This window comes from Chinchilla lanigera, unplaced genomic scaffold, assembly GCF_000276665.1.
Source record: "Chinchilla lanigera isolate Chin_1 unplaced genomic scaffold, ChiLan1.0 scaffold00031, whole genome shotgun sequence".
Lineage (NCBI taxonomy): Eukaryota > Metazoa > Chordata > Mammalia > Rodentia > Chinchillidae > Chinchilla > Chinchilla lanigera.
In genome coordinates, this window is record NW_004955432.1 from 12,006,121 (window position 1) to 12,024,968 (window position 18,848).

Consider the following 18,848-nt stretch of genomic DNA (forward strand, 5'->3'; position numbering starts at 1 on the left):
CTTATATATACTCATATATTTATATTCACTTAATGTGAATATACTTAACATCTATACTTCAAAAATGGATCAAATAATAAATTTTATGCTGTGTGTATTTGACCATAAATTATTTTTAAATAGGAGAAACCAAAATACCCTGTAACAACCCAAATACAAATTAAAAAATTAATTGATTAAATAAAGCATGTAACACAAGAATATTAAAAAGAGTGAGGTGAATCTACATGTACAAAGTTGCTTACCTGCATTAGGAAGAAAGCAAGTTAGGAGTATTTATATTAAGTTGTCATTTGTGAAAAAACTAGATATATATTTATGTGCACGTATTTGTTTGCATATACACTGAAAATATCAGGGAAGTCAAAAAAGAAACTATCTCTGGGTTATTTCTGTGGGGGGCAATGGAGTTTGTGGAGAGACTTTTCATTTCTCACTTTAGATCCTCCATGCTGTTTGAACACATAGTACTCATAATGGCTTTATATAGACTTTGTGCAGAAAACGCTATGCAGCTGTTAGAAGATCACTGTGCTGAAATAAGTTTCCAAAGCACAGCACTGAACATAAAAAGCTGGTTCTGAAATATTAAATATAATTTCCTCCCCTTGTGTGTTTTAAAATTGTGAGAATGTCCCTAAGTAGTAAAGAAGGAAGTATGGAAGGACACTCAGAATGCATTTAGCAATTTTACCTGTTAGTCGGAGGGTGTTTCCATGTTACCTGGATTTCAGTTTATTAAAAATAAAACAAAAACTGAAACAGCCTCTCTCACCTGTAGGTTTATATGAGGACGAGAAGGGCACAGTTAGTCTAGTTACTTCCACAAAGAGGCTCTCAGAGTAATATTATGAATAAATGGGACAAGATTTTCAAACACTCAGCCTAACCACAATCTCACTGCTGCAGGTGAGAAAACAGCAAAGGCCAAGCTTTGCCCCAATTCCTACTGAGAGTGTGTGGCAGAACCTGAGCTAGAAATGAGGTGCTTTGACTTGTAGCTCTTTTTGTTTGTAATCACACCATGAATTATATTTAAGAAGAGCCAGTGTTTTTATTGTTCATCAATAACTCCATAAACTGTCCTAGAGATTTTTGTAGATGACAAAGGGTAAACAAAAATATCAAGACACAGACTCTGCCCTGAAGGAACTTCAGGGGAGGAGCTGAAGAGACCCTCAGGGCTAGGGGAGAAGCTGGAGAGAGGCCTCACTATCTGCAGCAGAAGGGCTTGATCTCAGGAGTTCCTCTTGAATCTCTGCAGCATGGGGCACCTTCCACAGAGTTGGGGGACAGGGCCAGCCTACTCGCTAATGCTCTCCCTTCTGCAGTGACAGCTGAAGAGGTAAAATAGGAACACTTTCTTGTGAATCCCATTTGTGAAGCACCAATTATACTTAGGTGTGAGACTAGATGCTGGTTACAGGAGGGTGAAATGAGCAAGATAAATACTGTTCCTGCCTTCCTAGAACTTCCTATCTGCTTCCTGTCACTAGCGGACTGATAGGAAAATGGCACACAGACTTGAGTGGCAATACACAAAAGATATATACTTCACAAGTACAATTCAGGGAAGTCGCAACACAGCAAGAAACCAACCAGGAAACAGGGGATTATACAGTTAACAAATTACAGTGAGCGTTAAGGAAGATAAATACTAGATACATGAGGTCAAGATACCAGAGAGATTTCAGTTATCTAATGTGATTTAACTGCTGGTAAACAGTAATTGCATGACAAAACACTTTTAATGAGTGCTTTAATGTGGATAGCCAAATAATGTAATGGGTACAACAAGCACTTTCTCATACGTACCAATTCCTTTAATTAGGTGGCAGTTTGGAAGGTCTATGGATTCAATTTCTCTGGAGGCTTTAAGTCGATTTCTGTTTAAAAAAAAAAACACAAAAAACCTTCTTGTTTATGTATTCCATTTGGTTTGAGAAAATGCTTAAGGAGGCTGGCAGCAATACAAAAAGCAGCACACATCTAAAACAGCTGAAGGAGGACAGAGAAACAAATGTAGGGACATAAAACAGTACCAGAAATAAAGTTAAAACAGAAATGGATAACACCAAGTTCTACATGTGGATGTGTGTGGCACAACAAAGCCAAGGATGTAATGAATCACACTAGGATGAAAGTAAAGCAAGGGCCAGGTCACATTTCTTGTAGCTCTGGTGTGGGAGGAGAGCTCGGGTGGAGAGCCAGAAGCCCTGTCTTCCTGCTGAAGAGCCAGCACACAAGGCAACATCCAGTCACAGGCAGTCTCCCGCCATGACTGCAAGGAGGCCAGGAGAAATGGCACTGCTCAGAGCCTGGCCCGCAGCAGGTACAGCCCAACCGTGACTGAGAAGTCCTAGGGGAGGTTCCCATCCTCAAGGCAAAATTGTTTGGAGAGCACCAACTACTTTTGAAACTGTGGCAGCAAAATTTCATGCTCCGATTGGTTTAGGAAAACAAAGAAGAAATGACAAAGGAATGCTGAACTCTGATATTTTGGGTGGGGCATGGTACTGGGAACCGAACTCAGGACCTCACACTTGCCAGGCAGGCGCTGTGCCACTGAGTTAAATCCCCAACCCTGAACTCTGATATCTTGCACCTTCCTTTGTACCTGCCAGGGTCACCAGGCAATTTGGTCCAGGAAGCGATTAGGAGGCCACATACTACAGGCTGTCTCTTCTCTCTTTTTCTCACTTTGCCTCTCTCTTCTTTTTTTTTCCTGGTACTGGGAATCAAACTCACAACCTTGCACTTGCCAGGCAGGCGCTGTGCCGCTGAGCTAAATCCCCAGCCTTCCTCTCTCTTCTTTAGAGCCACAAAACAATAATCATGCTTGCAAGGAACTTTATGTTTTACAAAGGGTAAAACCTTGCCTCTCTCCTGTTCAAATCCCCAGCAGTTTCTGATTTCTATACACCAAATATGGGGAAGGTTATTAACTCAATAAACTGTCCTAGAGTTTATTGAAAATTGAAATATTTGCAAAGCCCAAGCCTAGAGAACCAATGGGTTGTGCCCTACTATACACTTTGGCAATTCATTTCATATATAAAATCTCTAGATAATCAGGGTCTATTCAGAATCACACCACTCATAGTATTATATTTGAAATAAGGAAGCAAATAAGTAATACATAAATATAGAAATGCAATACAATGCAAATGTGTTATATAAGTAAAACTTGAAAAGCTAAAAGCAATGAAAACACCCAAGGTCTCACTTTTACCTGTGCCAGTAATATAGTAATTAAAAGGGAAAAAAAGTATATGCAGCCCATGCAGTGGTAGCTGAAACAGTAATGAGGAAGACGATGCTGATGATCATCAAGGTGGTCAAAGGAAATCAATGATAAAAACAGCTATAGCTTACTACTGTTCTAAGTCTATCGCTGTTTTACATGATGTGCCTCAATGAATTCTTCAAGCCACCTTATGACGCGTCCCCTTGAGAGATGATAAAAATAAGCAGAGAGGCAAAGCCATCTTTTTCTGAATTCTAACTCAGTGAGGAAGCTGGAACCAGCTCTCAGTGAGGGGCAGGCCTTGCTTTAACCACTCTGTACTTTTCCCAGACAGGAGTGAAGAGATCTGTGTTCTCGTCCCAGCAGTAACACTGCCATGACCCACAGCAAGTCACTGAATCTCTGTAGCTCTCAAGCCTTCTTCATAAATTCAAATACGGATGAATTTACAAGATCCCAAGATTCTCCTCATATTGAATGACGCAGAAGCAGATGTATGCACAAGTCAGTGGGTGACACCTGTGGGGTGAACATCAAGTATCATGTGTTGATTTGGTGTCGATTTTATACAACATGCCCTTTATACTTATTTGGCTATACAAAAATAGGGCTGAGGGTGATTCCCATCTACCTTTTTCAAAGAAAAATCTATACGATTAGATAGACAGACTTTATGATTAAATAGAATCTACTCACAGTATCATAGTCAGATGTATCTGAACAGTTTAAGAAGAGGTATTTGATTCAGAGTGAACAGGTTTGCATAAATGACTGATTAATACACTTTGCTTTGAGGGGAATCTTCACCTAAGTTTAGTTGTATAATATCTATAGACATGCAAACTATGTGCTATTAAAACTGAAGAGTTACCTGAGGGCTGTGCATGACTTCTAGCTAATCAAATACTCCCCCCCCACACACACATGCTTTTGCTTTATTTTTTTAAAAAAGAAGATTTTGCTTCAATCTTAAGTGACCCATCTATGACTCCCAAATTCCTTCAGTAGAAAACTGCTGGACTTGCCCCCTGGCAGAGCTATCAATTTCCTGCTCGTTGGTGTAATTCTACATTATTTCAGGGGGCAGATGCCACTGGCTGACAAAATGGCCATCTGCCCCTTCTGCTTTGCTTTTTCTACCACAGTGGGCAAGGGGAACCGGTGATTTCCCAGCCTCCTTTGCACTTAGGTGTCATGATATGATGCCAAGTTTTTGGGAAAGATATTTTAGTTCCTGATAGAAAGGGCAGGCACAAGTGAGGCTGGCTACTCTGAACACAGAGGCAGTGCGAGAGAAGCCAGCGGCCATTCTGCATCTTTTTTTCTTATATTTCTAAAGTTAATATGCATTCACATAAAAAGAGAGAGACTCCAGAAGTCTCTTTGGAGTGAACATATTACAAAATTTCAATGGGGCTTTTAAAAGGTCTTTTTAAATAAAATTCGCATTCATGTCTATTGTTCAATGTTTCCCCCCCTTTTTAGTATATGTTTATGATACACTGTAAATATACCCATAGTGGCGAACCGATAAGTGCACATTTCAAATCTTAATCCTTTTTACTTACCCTTTCCTTTTCCTCTCCCATCTGCCTCCATCCCCAGATCTATTTCTCATCTCCCACAAAATCTTTCTTCCTATTTCCTCTCATCTATTTTTTGTTTTGTTCATTAAATTGTGTATACTTTGGGTTTCTTGTATAAAAGAACCCGTTATTTAATCTTCTGTGTCTGATTTATTTCACTTACCACTGGTCTCAAGGTGCATTGACTTTCCTACAACTGACTCAAGTTAACCCTTCATTACAGCTGAGTAGTACTACACTGTGTATATATCTCACATTTTCTGTACATATTTATCTGCTGACAGGTGTATAGGCTGCTTCCAATATTTAACTATTATTAGTAGTGCTAATAATAGTTATATTATGCACTTCATGTGCATATATCACTATAATATAATCTCTTTAACTCTGTCAGGAAGATACCCAGAAGATATACATGGGTCAAATGACATCTCTACATTTAGTTTTCTGAGGAATCTGCACACTGACTTCCTAGTGGGTGCACTAGTTTACATTCCCACCAACAATGTAGAAGGGTTCCTTATGACCCACGACCTCAACAGCATTTGTTATGTTTTGAGTTCTTGATGACAGATATTCTTCTAAAGTAAGAGAGAATCTCAGTGTTGTATTTATCTGTATTTTTCTAATGGCAAAAGATGCTGGACATCTTTTCAAGCACATACTGACCATTTGCATTTCTTTTGAGATGTGTCTGTTTGCCTCAGTTGCCCATTTTTAAATTTGGTCTTTTAGTTTTGGGGTCTGGTTTTTTGAGTTATTTACATATTCTAGATATTAATCCTGTAAAGAGTAGCCAGCAAAATTTTATCCCACTCTGCCAGTTGTCTCCTTACTCTGTTACTGCTTCCTCCGCTGTGCAGAAGCTTTTTAATTTAATAAAGTTCCATTTGTTGATTGTTGGTGTTATTTCTTGTACAACTGGGTTTCTATTCAGAAAGTCCTTTCCTGTACCTATAACTTTAGGAGTTTTGCATACATCATCTTCCAGCAGATTAAGTATTTGTTTTAACATTTAGATCTTTGACCCCTTTTGATTTGATTTTAGTACAGGGTGAGAGATGTGGGTTTAAATTCTTTCTTCTGCTTGTGGACAACTAGTTTTCCTGTCACCATTTGTGAAAGAGGCAAACTTTTTTCCACAGTGTGCTTTTCGCTCCTTTGTCAAAGATAAGATGTCTGAAGGTGCCTGGGGTTGCTCCTTCATCCTCAATTCTGTTCCATTAACAAACATGTCCTTTTATACTATACTGTTTTTATGACTGCAGCTTTGTAATATAACTTGAAATCTGATATTTATGACATCTCCTGCTTTGCTCTTGTTGCCCCGGATTTCTTTTGATATCCTGGGTCTCTTCTGGTTTCATATTTTAGAATTTTATTTCTAAATTCATATTTTAGAATTTTATTTCTAAAGAATGATGTTGGAGTTTCGATTGGGACTGTATTAAATCTACCATTTTTTTGTATTATGGCAGTAACATGATTTTGACAGTATTTATTTTGCGGATTCAGGAAGAGGGGATGTCTTCCCATTTTCTGATGTCCCCTTTAATCTTTTTCAGAGTACTGTAATTTTTGCTATAGAAGTCTTTCACTCCTTTGCTTAGGTTAATTCATAGGTATTTAATTTTTTTTAAACTATCATGAACAGGATTGTTTTCTTAATTTCTTTCTTGGTAGATGCACTGTGGGTATACACAATACACTACTGATCTTTTGTGTACTGACTTTGTATTCTGCTACTTTACTGAATTTGTTTATTAGTTGTAGTAGTCTTTCGGTGGAGTTTTTTGGCCTCCTGTATGAAGGATCATGTAATCTGTGAATAAAGGTAGTTTGGCATCTTCATTTCCTTTTTTTTAAAATTTTTTTTAATTTTAATTTTTTTTTTGGTTTTTCTCCGGTACTGGGAACCGAACTCACAACCTTGAGCTTGCCAGGCAGGTGCTTTGCCGCTGAGCTAAATCCCCAGCCCCTCATTTCCTGTATGTGTACAGTATCCCTTTTATTTCCTTCTCCTGCCTGACTGCTCTGACTAAAGTTTTGAGTACTACACTGAACAGGAGTACTAAGAGTGGGCATCTTTGTCTTGTCCCTGGTTTATTCTGATTTTGGAGGAAATGTTTTCAGCTTTGCCCCATTTAGTATGATGTTGCCAATGGGTTTGATATAAATGATTTTTATCAATTTGAGATAAGGTCCTTCTACATTTATTTTTATCAGGGACTCCCCCACCCTACCCCATGAATAGCGTTTGGATTTTGCCAAAGGCTTTTTTTTTGCACCTATTGAAATGACTGTGTGATTTTTTTGCCTCACTTTTGTTTATGTGATATATTACACATATTGATTTACATATGTTAAATCATCCTGTATTCCTGATATGAAGCCAATATTTTGCATCTTTGGTAAAGATGAGGCTATAAAGTCAATAGTGAAGGACCAAGGCATGGAAACACAGAAAAGTCTGCTTCCCTGATGGGAACATTGACTGAACAAGTCCTAGACTTCCCCACCTACAGAGATTTCCTCAGGTGAAAAACTAAGTCTCAATTTGCATAAGCTGCCATTAACTTTATATATGTTACTTGCAGCTGAACACACCCCTAATCAATACGAGATTTAAGAAGTTTGGGAAACACAGAAGAGAAAGCCATGCAAATCCTTGAATTAGAGAAACAAAAAGCCTAGAGCCAGGGATATAGCTCAGTGGCACAAGCACTGACCTGGCAATTGGAAGGTCGTGAGTTCAATTCCCATTACTGAAAAAAAAAAAGAAAATCAAAAAACCTATAAGTATTGATGAGAAAGGTATAAGATATGATACAAACACAAACAAGTGACATGAGGGAAGGAAAACCTCTTTGCCTTTGCTGCATCCTATTTGCTCCCTAACATTTTATGTCTTCCAGATGCTTATGAATGTCCTGGGTCTGAGCTGCTTGGTTGTCGTCAGGCTGCTGTCCTCCAGACATCACTAATCAACCACAGCATCCTTTCCTTTTAACCCAGAGCCAGGCTCTGATACTTTGTTCCGGCAACCACAGCAATTTATTAAAAGTGATGCTCAAGATGAAAGCTTGTTTCCTTCTCTGTTCCAAGTTTATTTTTCTCTTTTTTCCTTTTTGTACAACTCAGTTACTTTTCTTTATGTTACCAATCTATAATAGGTATAAGAAAGGCTTCCTTCAACTGTGCCAGCAATAACTCCCAGGGTGACCCCACCAGGAAACATGTACCTCAGGTCTCTTAACCTGGGGTCCTGTGATCTTCAAGGAATCCAAGGATTCATTAACTTGGATGGAGGAAAATATATCTTCAGTTCAACCTCTAACTGAACTTCACCACCTCCTCTAATGAGTTTGCATAGCAAGTCAGAGTAAGTACTAAGAGCAATAATACTGCGACCCTGTCACTAATACAAATCACAGCTACTTCTACATCGCATTTCAGTAGTTGTAGATTTCACAAAATGCCATTTACCTTCATTCTTACCTCAAAATAGCTACGGTTAGCATTTACCTTCCTCTAGATTTAAGAATTTAAAAATAAGCCCATGCTATTATATCATAAATTAGATTTTTAAATAGTTTCACAAACAGTACTTAATTATGATTAGGTTTTTTTGTCACCTTAAGTATTTTCCTTAAACATTTGAAAATATGATTCTGGGGCTAGGGGCACAGCTCAGTAGTACAGCAGTTGTCTATCATGCCCAAGACCCTGAGTTTGAACTTGGCTTCAAAGGGGGAAAAAAAGAGCTAAGAAGGAATCAAGGATGCTTCACTAGACTGCTAAATCATCTATGGCACAAAAGTGTAAGACAACATGCTTCAGCCTTATTATCATCATTAGCTGAATGTACCGTGTGTGTTATTATTCTAGGCACCCTAAATGAATAAACGCATATCTTTTTCACAACCCCACGGTGAAGCAGGTAGCACTCCATCCTACAGATTAGGTCACTGCGGCACAGAAAGTAAAATAACCAATGCAGGGTGCATTGTTAAGAGAGATATTAACTAATTCAGGCTAGCCAGCCATAAAGCGTGACCCCCTTAACCAACAGTCATTAACATGAAACCGATCTCTACTTCATTCCTTCTGGAAAAGCAGAGAGGAAGGAGACAGGGGCTGTTAGTTACTCCCTCGCCTCCTAGAGGTGGCAGAAGGGACAGACCATGCAAGAGTATCGATATGCCCCAACAAATGGTAGCAGTTCTACACTCAGCTGTTACTTCAGCTGCATCTCCCTGCCTCTGGGTTTACAAAACGTTGATAGAGCTTTATCTTTCCATGGACATGTACAAATGGGGTTTATCTTGTATATACAGACTTGTCAGACCTTTTGGAATTCACCCCTTTGGCCCCTGCAATGCTTGTAGCAAGTCACTGAGAATTTGTGCTTAGCACTACGATCCTGGGGAAAATCTGCTCAATGGCCAGGAAACTAGGAGGCGGTGCAGAGTGGGAGACAGCTGTATTTGGAAGCAGAAGACCTGGCTTAGAGTAAAGGCTCAGCCTGAAGGAATTAGCTGTTGAAGTAACCAGTTCACCTCGCCCAACCACATATTTGCATGGGTAATAGAGAAAGAAAGATATGCATGAAGATTGAACAGAGACAAAATAAAGGGACATACTTTCCAACTGGCCCGATATACAGATTTTGAGTTAGGATGAGGAACTTTCAGGGCTGGGGATCTAGCTCAGCAGCACAAGTGCCTGCCTGGCAAGTGCAAGGTCCTGAGTTCGTTTCCCGGCACCAAAAGTTAAAAACAAACCAACTTTCTATATTTTTGATACAGTAAGCAGCACACAAGAGTCACACAATAAATAATAAGCAGCCACACAATAAATGATAAGGAGGATAGTGGTTAACAGGGAAAAAAAAGCTCCTCCCCAGTGTTCCAAAACAGGCTACAGTGCTTCTTAGTGGGGTTGTAATAAAAGGTATTAATCACCACACATGCTTTAGCAGCTCCTGCTGACTCCAAAGCAAATCTCTGATGCCCTCCAGTCTCCTGACTCATCCAAGGCTGTGTATCCTGCCTCAGGGAACAAATAACCTGGGAACATTTGTTTATTTCTACATTCTTCTTTGCTGCTCAACTGGGGATGGGTAGAAGAGGTGGGTGGGGAATGCTATCCTCCCCTGAGAACATTAGCCAGATACATTCAGAAGGAAAAAGACAACCTTCATAACATTTATCCATCTGGGACAGACTCAAATTCATCTATTGTTAATCTGAACTTCAAGTTGAAATTTAAGCGGGCATCGTGGGGGAAATAACTGACAAAGTCCCATCACTAAAAAGTGAGTAATTAAATAGCAGGCACCAGATTAGGGACACAACCGGCAAAAGCAAAAGCCTCCGTCCTTTCACCCATGTCTGAAAAGCCTTTCTTTCCGGGAAGCTGGGAACGCGCTGCTTTTGGAAACAGACTCCCGGGGTCTGCAGAGAGAAATGCTATGCATCCGAGCACCTCACGCCCTCTATGGACATCCATTATTCCTGAGTCGCACGGTCACCATGTTCAATACCGAAATGAATTTGAACTTCAGACAGTGAATGATGCTTTGGCATAATTATGTTCCAAATTCCACGCATATAATAAAAATAAAGCAGAAGTATTCCACACTTATGCTAGAACAAGATTCATTGTGTACCTGTTTATCTAAAATTCAAACTGGACAGGGCATCCTCTATTTTTGTTTGATTAACTGAACCACCGCCCCTACCCCAGCCCATCTGGAGCTTGAACTGTCCAGCAGTTATCAACCCATGAAATCATGGCTCTTCCGGGGTGGAGATATAGCTCATTGGCTTAAGCGCCTGCCTGGCAAGTGCAAGGTCCTAAGTTCAATTCCTGGTACCAAAAAAAAAAAAGAAATTATGGCTCTTCAAAGTTTACCACAGTCAAATCTTTGCAAAAAGTTGCATCAAATTGTAAATCACCTGTCAGTACACTATGTTTCAGTAAGCCTTATTGATCTTGTCCTTGGTTTGCAACTGTAACATTATCACTCAAGGGGACTTAAAACCTTAAGATTAGTAAAAATGGGAAAAAATGACCATTAATGGAGAAAACTTCAACTGGTGATTTGCACATCAGTGGCAATGTTATATGCTGGTAAAATTTGGTGGTCTTGCTTTTTAAACTGAGAGCTGTGGGCCTGGGGATTTAGCTCAGCGGCACAGCGCCTGCCTGGCAAGTGTGAGGTCGTGAGTTCGATTCTTGGTACTGGAAAAACAAAAAAAACAAAAAACAAAACAACAACAACAAAAAACCGAGAGCTGTATAGAACATACATACAGTTGTGTAACTTAAAAAGACCTCACGAGTAGGCAACAAAAGCAGAGAATCTACTACTGCAACAATACAGAGGTTTCTGCACAGGAAGGGAGACAGTCAGTAGAATGAAGACAGGACCTACAGAATGGCAGAATACATTTGCAAGACATCTGATAAAGGGGTAATATACAAAATACAGAAGGAACTCCAATGACTCATTAGCAAAACAAAAACAAAACCTCTCATTATTAGGCAGATGCAAATCAAAACCTTAGTGAGACACCACCTCGTTTTAGATGGAATGGCTATTACCCAAAAGATGAATGATAACAAGTGTTGGTGAGCATGGATGAGAAAGGGAAATTTTTTTTTTTTTCAGGGCTGGAGCTCTAACTCAGGGCAAATGCTTACCACTGAGCTTTATCTTCAGCCTGGAAAGGGAACTTTTCTTTACTGTGAGTGGGAATGTAAATTAGCAAAGTCATTATAGAAAATAATATGAAGTTTTCTCAAAAAAATTAAAACACAACTATCATATATGATCCTGCAATCCCACAACTAGGTTTATAGCCAAAGGAAATGAAATTAATATTTCAAAGAGGCATCTGCAGTCCATGTTTATTGCAGCCCTGTTCACCATAGTGAACGGAACAGGGGCTGGGGATTTAGCTCAGCGGCAAAAGCGCCTGCCTGGCATGCGCAAGGTCATGAGTTCGGTTCCTGGTACTGGAGAAAAACCAAAAAAAAAAAAAAAACAAAACAAAAACAAAACAGAACAAAAAAAACATAGTGAACGGAACAATCTAAGTGTTCATTAGAAGATCAACAGGTAAAGAAAATGTGGTATATATGTACAGTGAGACACTATATTCAGCCATAGAAAAGAATAAAATCCAACCATTTAGTACTGGAACATGGATGACCTTGGAAACATTATATTAAGTGAAATAATTCAAGAACAGGAAGATGAATTCTGTACAATCTCAGCCATATATGGAAACTAAAAATGCTGCTCTAATAGTAGTCAGAGTGCAATAGCGCTTACCAAAAGCTGGAGGGTAGGAGGTGGCAATCAACGCTGGTGACACAATTAGATACCTTCTGACACTCTCTGGTACAGCAGGGTGGCTATCTTAATAACCTATGTTTCACATGGGTAGAAGAAAGGATTCCAGGCGTTCTTACCACACACACAAATTAAGGATATTTAAACTAATGGCTACGCTAGTTACCCAGATTTGATCGTTATGCAATGTATTACATTCATCCCATAAATACGTACACTTACTACGCATCAATCTAAAGTAAAACTTAACAACAAAAAAATAAACCCTGTGAAAGATCTGCAGAACCAGGATGAGCGTTTACATAACATGTTAACTAAAGTCAACGTGTTCATTGCTTGTTGGCCTTCTTTCTGCATTCGAACCTCTCTCTCTCTCTCTCTCTCCCTCTCTCTCTCTCTCTCTCTCTCTCACACACACACACGCACGCACGCACGCACGCACGCACGCACGCACATGCGCACTCCTATCGTTGCTTTACTGGTAGAGGAAGCTACAGCTACGGGGCACTGGAGCTGTCTGGCAAGATTCATCACTTTCGACCTCTCCCTCACCCGTGGCGTCATAGTTTGGGTCCCTGTTATCCTTGCTGAACTACTGGAATACCTGCACTAGTTTCCCTATGTCCACTCTCTCTTTTGGTATTTCTCAACCATGACTGCATATTGGAATAATCAGGAGTTTTCGTTGTGATGGGGATGGAATCCAGAGCTTCGCATATGCTAGGCAAGCGCTCTACCACGGAGCTACACCCCAGAACAGTAGGAAAGAAAAACAAGACAAAACAAAACAAAACAGGGCCTGGGTCCCACCCAGACCAGTTGGGTCAGCCTCTCTGGTAGTGCCACCCAGATGTCGGCCTCCGAGGAGATAGATCCCAGTGTAATGAGAAGCACTGCTCTATGCTTGCAGCTCATTTTTTTTGTTTTTGTTTTTGTTTTTGGTTTTGGTTTTTTTTCCGGTATCAGGAATCGAACTCAAGACCTTGCGCTTGCCAGGCTGGCGCTGTGCCGTTGAGCTAAATCCCCAGCCCCTTGCAGCTCATTTCTGTAATGCGAAGCTGGTTTGGTTGGTTCTTGCTGAACAGTTAACAATTCACGGATGCTTCTCTTGGGCCTATTAAAGAAAGGGCCAAGTTTTCCACGGACCTTGAACAGCCCCAAAATCTACCCTTCCAGTGTCTCTGCTAACCTCTCCCCACCCGCTCTCCTCAAGCAGGTCCATCTACTGGTCTCCAAATGTTCCCACCTTAGCCCCTGTCCGATGGCCTCCTCCATCTGGGTTATCAGTTGCAACCAGGCCTGCCAGTGGAAATTAGCAGGAGGTAATCTCTTCCTATAAACCTACAGGGCTCAACTCTGCCTGTCCTGGTCGTGGCATCTCAGACATGTATTTCATTTCTCTCCCTTCCTACATAAAGTGAAACAACACTGGGGTCTCACGTATGGCTAGGCGTGTCCCACACAGCAAGTGCTCAATATTTTCGGAACTCTTTTGCAGGAAGCTTATAAACTTTGAAGTGGTAATTCAGGCACCATGATGTCTAACCAGCAAAAAGTTTCCACTGTAACTAAATTACGAGATGTCCGGCTTGTGGCTGCGGGGATTCCAGGTAACAGATGGATACGGAAGTGATGTAAGAACAGAGGATGTCTCAAGGGGCTTTGCAGGCTGGACCAGGTTAAGCCAGCTGAAGCATTCCTCCAAAACACAGGCGAGGGAAGGAGGGCAACTTTGTTAAGGACGGGACTGTTTCCAGCCATCGAGGGAGGCGGCACCAGTGACCCGAAGTAAACCTTGGTCAGGAAAGTCTCACTGCATGCAGAATTGTTTTGTTTTCAAGTGAAAGTACTGGGCTCACCCTGGAGTCTTTGCAAAACTTCCTCCTGCCAACCCAGCCAGCCGCAGGAAGTCGCTAAGCAGCAGAGGCCTGCAAACTTTCCAGGAAGTAAAAAGGATGGGCTGAGGAGAGAGATGCAGCACCCAAGGCAAGCAGAAGGGCCTGCCCGCCCCGCGGTGCCAGCCTTCGGGGACCCTGCGCCGCCCCGCCTGGGGATCGAGGGGCGCGCCCCGGAGCCCGGCCCACCTACCTGAGCGCCAGCAGCCTCTCGCCCAGCAGTGCCAGCGCGATGCCCAGCAAACCCAGGGCCACCAGCCGCCCCATGGCCACACCGCTGAGACTCCTGGGCCCGGGCGGCGCGCGTGGGCGGTGCCAGCTCCCGGCCCCGCCTGGGATCCGGAGAGCAGCTCCGCCCTGGGCCGGGCCGGGCCTGGCCCTGCGCCCCGCAAACCCAGCTCCCCAGACCCGCCCCTGGGCGGGGAACCGCGCTCCCTCCCCCTGGTTCTGTCCCGGGCCGCGCCGCCCAGACCTCGGGCCTCTGCGAACCTTCCCCGTGGCCTTATTCCTGAAAGACTTTGCAGCAAGAAACTTCTAAGGCTGCAAAGAGCCTTTTTAGGAAAAACCGTACTGAGACTCCGCTTGTAAATAGTTCCCTTTGAAGTTGCTACTTTTTATAACACGCTGTAGATGGGAGGAAGCAAGAATCCTGTTTCCAGCAAGACTTCTTCTGGACTACAGACCTCAGAACTTAGACACTTTTATTTCTTACCTAAGGTCAACTAACGGGAGTAAGGGTAGATTTTGTTTTTCTTTCTTGAATACTTTCTTTTTATGCTCATAACATGAAGAAATGAAGAAAAATATAATAAACATCAGTTAAGAGCAAGATACTTTGTAGCCCGGCGTGGTAGAGCACGCCTGTAATCTCAGCACTCAGGAAGCTGAAGCAGGAGGATCATTGCAGGTTCGAGGCCAGCCTAGGCTACAAAGTGAGCTCAAGACCAGCCTGAACTGCATAGCCAGACCCTGTCTCAAAAAGACCAAGAAAAAAAAAAAAAAAAGCAAGATACTTAGTATGTCAAATAAGTTTCTAATGCTTTTCAATGTTTAATTGCCACCCTGCAAAATGTGGGCAGAAATAGTCAAAATTTGCCAACTTTGACAAACATCAGTTGAATAAACTGATTTTTATTAAATAAAAATTAAATTAAATTAAATTAAATAAAAGCAGATGCCAGTTTTTCACCTGCCCCTCATGAAAAAGACAAAGACAAAGGTTTCTCTGCTTCTGTACACCTCCAGCTCGGTCCTAAGGCCTATTACACTGTACTGTGTGGTAGATGGATAGTTAAATACTTGTCCTTTGAGAAACGGAGGTCTATCTTTTTTCTGTCACCGACCCCTTTGGCAGTGGTGGACCTGCCGATACCTTTGCAGAATAATATTTATAAGTGCATACAATAAAGTACACAAGACTGCAAAGGAAACCAATTACACTGCAGTGCAATTATTGTGGCATTTTAAAAACAAGTTCATGCCACAATATAGTAATGTCATTATGCTACATCATTCCACACATCAAATAACTAATCTACAATATTCTTTCCAATGATAATGAGCTTAAATATTATTTCACTATACCTGTGATAACTGTAACGAAATAATGTTTGTTTTTTGTTTTTTTGTTTTTTTCCCGGTACCGGGAACCGAACTCACGACCTTGCACTTGCCAGGCAGGTGCTTTGCCGCTGAGCTAAATCCCCAGCCCCTGTAACGAAATAATGAAGCTATCGTTTCTATTAGTAGCAAGATTATAAGTACTACTAGTATTTCTGAAGTTTAGTTCCTACTTTTGTAATCAAAGGACATACTAAATTTCGTTGAAGTGGATGCTAAATTGCGCTAGAAATCAAAGTGTTTTTTTTATCTGTGATCATTAGCATCTCTAACTTTTTTTTTTTTTTTATGCAGTCTTGGGGTTTGAACCCAGGACCCTTTACCAGTGTGGTACACCCCCAGCTCATTCTACACTATTAATGAACCACTTGGGTTAAGAGCTCTAACACAGGTAGAACTGTGACTCTAAAATAGAAATAAGATCCACTCATCTGTGGTATTAATCACTGAAGAAGGAAAAAGCCTCAGAATTGAGAAGGAGGATCTAAAATGGAAGGGCTGGGACTAATATCTGGGCACATTGCTTAAGTTTGAGAATCTTGTTCCAAGGATTCCCGGGCAGAAGGAAGTACATAAAATTGCCTTTTGAACTCTGGGTCAGGAGGCATATGCCACAAAATGAAAAAAAAAAAAAAAATAGATTACAAAGTCATAATAAGATTACCTAGTGCATGCTATTCACAATGTCTATTTCCTTTTTACTATTTCTAAACTTAAAAAAAAGGTCATGTGCATAATTTAGCCTTTCTGCTGCAAGGAAAGGTGTGGAGGTCTGCATCTTTTAGGCTGGACTCAAGAAAGCAAATAACCTGGCTTCCTCCTCTTTCCTTGCCCTGGCAGAGCCCCCTAATGGGTTCTGGCAAGAGTTCTCACCACTCCCAGAACTGTCCTCATAATCATTTCAAACAGCCACAAGGAAATGGGGACCCTGAGCTGGTCAACAGGATTCAGTTTCTTATTTGTTTGTTGGTGCTGGATGCCCAAGGGGACCAGTGGTCTGGAGTTCAGCATGGAAAGGATCCAGTACTGCGAGACCAAGCTCACCACGCTCTGAGAAGATTAGCGAAGGCGTGTTCATTCTGTTCACACCCCCACTGGGTTCCCACACTGCGTGGGAGGGGTAATGTACCCTCACGCCTTACTCACTCCGAACGTTGCTACTGAAGCAACTTCTACGTAAGCGTCCATTCTTACCTCTATCCTGTTACCATGCTCAAACCAAGAATCACCATTCTCAGAAGAGCTTTTCTGATTTGGAAATCAGGAATATATCATCTTTTCCGCTGTGAGAATGCTGCACTGATTCCTAAATGTTACCGTGTAGCTGTACTTTTCACATACCTGGGACTTACAGGGAACACCAAGAATGTTTATGTTGTAGCAGAGGCAAAGTGACGCTAGCTAACCAAGTTACTTAATGCAAAACAAACTGTGGCAAAGTGTTTCTCAAATAATCACTTAGGACTGGTTTGTAATTGGAAATTTAGTGGTTCTTAAGCAAAATTTCAAAAATAATAATAATACCTTTTCGCGTGCTTTTCAAACTAAGTATAAGTAAAGGACAGGTTTTTCTTTACCTGTATAAAATACAATGAAAACAAACTACTGGAAAATGAAGTAAAATATCAGACATGCAAAACACAAGCTCAGATCTTTTATTACTTGATTCAACAGACATGAAATTACTCTGTCAGTTTTCTGCAGCCACTTGTAAACACTCACTCTCAATTTTTTATGTTCATCACAGACCAGAAACAGAGCTTCTGGACTGAGAACAGTCCTTAGCGCACGCTACTTTTCATGGTTGTATTCCCAACTCCTTCAAGTTCTATGCGGAGCTCCATTCTGCATAATGTTTATGGTGGTCAATATATTTTTAATTTTATGCTAGTCATATATTTTAAAATATTTATATTCCACAGATTAACAGGTTGAATCAGGTGACTCATGATTATTGTCATTCTACTATGTGACAGGGTGTTGGGTCTTCCGTATCCCTTGTATTTCTTCTCCGCTTTAACCTTGCTTCAAAAAAAGGGACAGATTTTTTTGACAAAAATACATTGAGGAGACATTACAAAAGATAGTTAATATCAGCAAGGGAAGGACTTATCTTATAGATGCTTCATTCCAAAGATTCTTAAAAGATAAAGGAGACCTTCCTTCAGCCAGCCTGTTTTCTTAGAAGCTCTATGTATTAAAAAAATGAGCACTCAGGAGGCTGAAGCAGGAGGATCATGAGTGTGAGGCCAGCCTGGGCTACATAATGAGGCCCTGTCTCTAGAAAATGCACACACCTAAAATTGGTGAAGAAATGCCATAACAGAAACAAAGATGGTAGTAATATATTCTTAAATATTTACGTTCCTCATGTCAACATATTCAAATATTAGGTTAAAATATGAACTTGTGGTTTGTAGAGGTCAAAACCATACATTGATATAAGTATAATATAGTATGCTAGACAAGAAAGAATTATGTTTTATAAATGGCAATTATTCTTAGCCTACTATAGATGGTGTGGCCCAGTTATGGAAATCAAGTTTAAAAGGAATGTGTGCTTTCAGCTGTGTCCATGTATCTTTAGGAAGTGTGAATAAATGAGTTCTGAGATAACATCGAAAATCAGTATTTAGGACTCTGGGAGCTTGATGTCCAAGCCAGATAGCCCAGCTGTTCCTGTGAGACCCAAGATATTTCTTCTGAGGGCTATAAGCTTTGATGCCTCTCTTCGAGGAGCCATTGGAGAGGACAATGGTTGTGGACAGAACTTGAAGGAGACAAGGTAGAGGACAGAAGCTGTCAAGTTCCCACCTCCATGTGAGGCTGATTTCGGATGGTTTGAACCTTCATGGAAAAAGTAAAGATACGTTTTGTCTTATTCTAGGAAACCTACACACATTTCCTATTGTCCACAGCGAGACTGTTCATGGCGATCAATTCATGAGCAAGGTGCACAACCCCTTAACAAATGAGGCTCAGAGAAGGAGTCAGTGGAAGGAACAGGCACAGCTATTCACTGAGCACTTCCCGTTGGACTCACTACCCCATTTACCTGTTGGAATCAGATGCTATTATTATCCCTGATTTAAAAGTGGTGAAACTGAACCCAGAGATTAAGACTGCTACTCAGGGTT

The 18,848-nt window shown here is 41.0% G+C and overlaps 1 protein-coding gene across 1 annotated transcript in view; it reads right to left on the reverse strand.

Moving 5' to 3' along the window:
- Pon2 (paraoxonase 2) overlaps window positions 1–14,582 on the reverse strand; it is a 32,694-nt gene extending 18,112 nt beyond the window's left edge. Inside the window, exons 1-2 of the mRNA XM_005388064.2 lie at window positions 14,285–14,582; window positions 1,816–1,886 (exon numbers count right to left, since the gene is read on the reverse strand). Coding sequence (XP_005388121.1) covers window positions 1,816–1,886; window positions 14,285–14,358 — 145 coding nt within the window. The 5' untranslated portion in view covers window positions 14,359–14,582. The remainder of the gene's footprint in view (window positions 1–1,815; window positions 1,887–14,284) is intronic.
- Window positions 14,583–18,848: the final 4,266 nt, after the last annotated feature.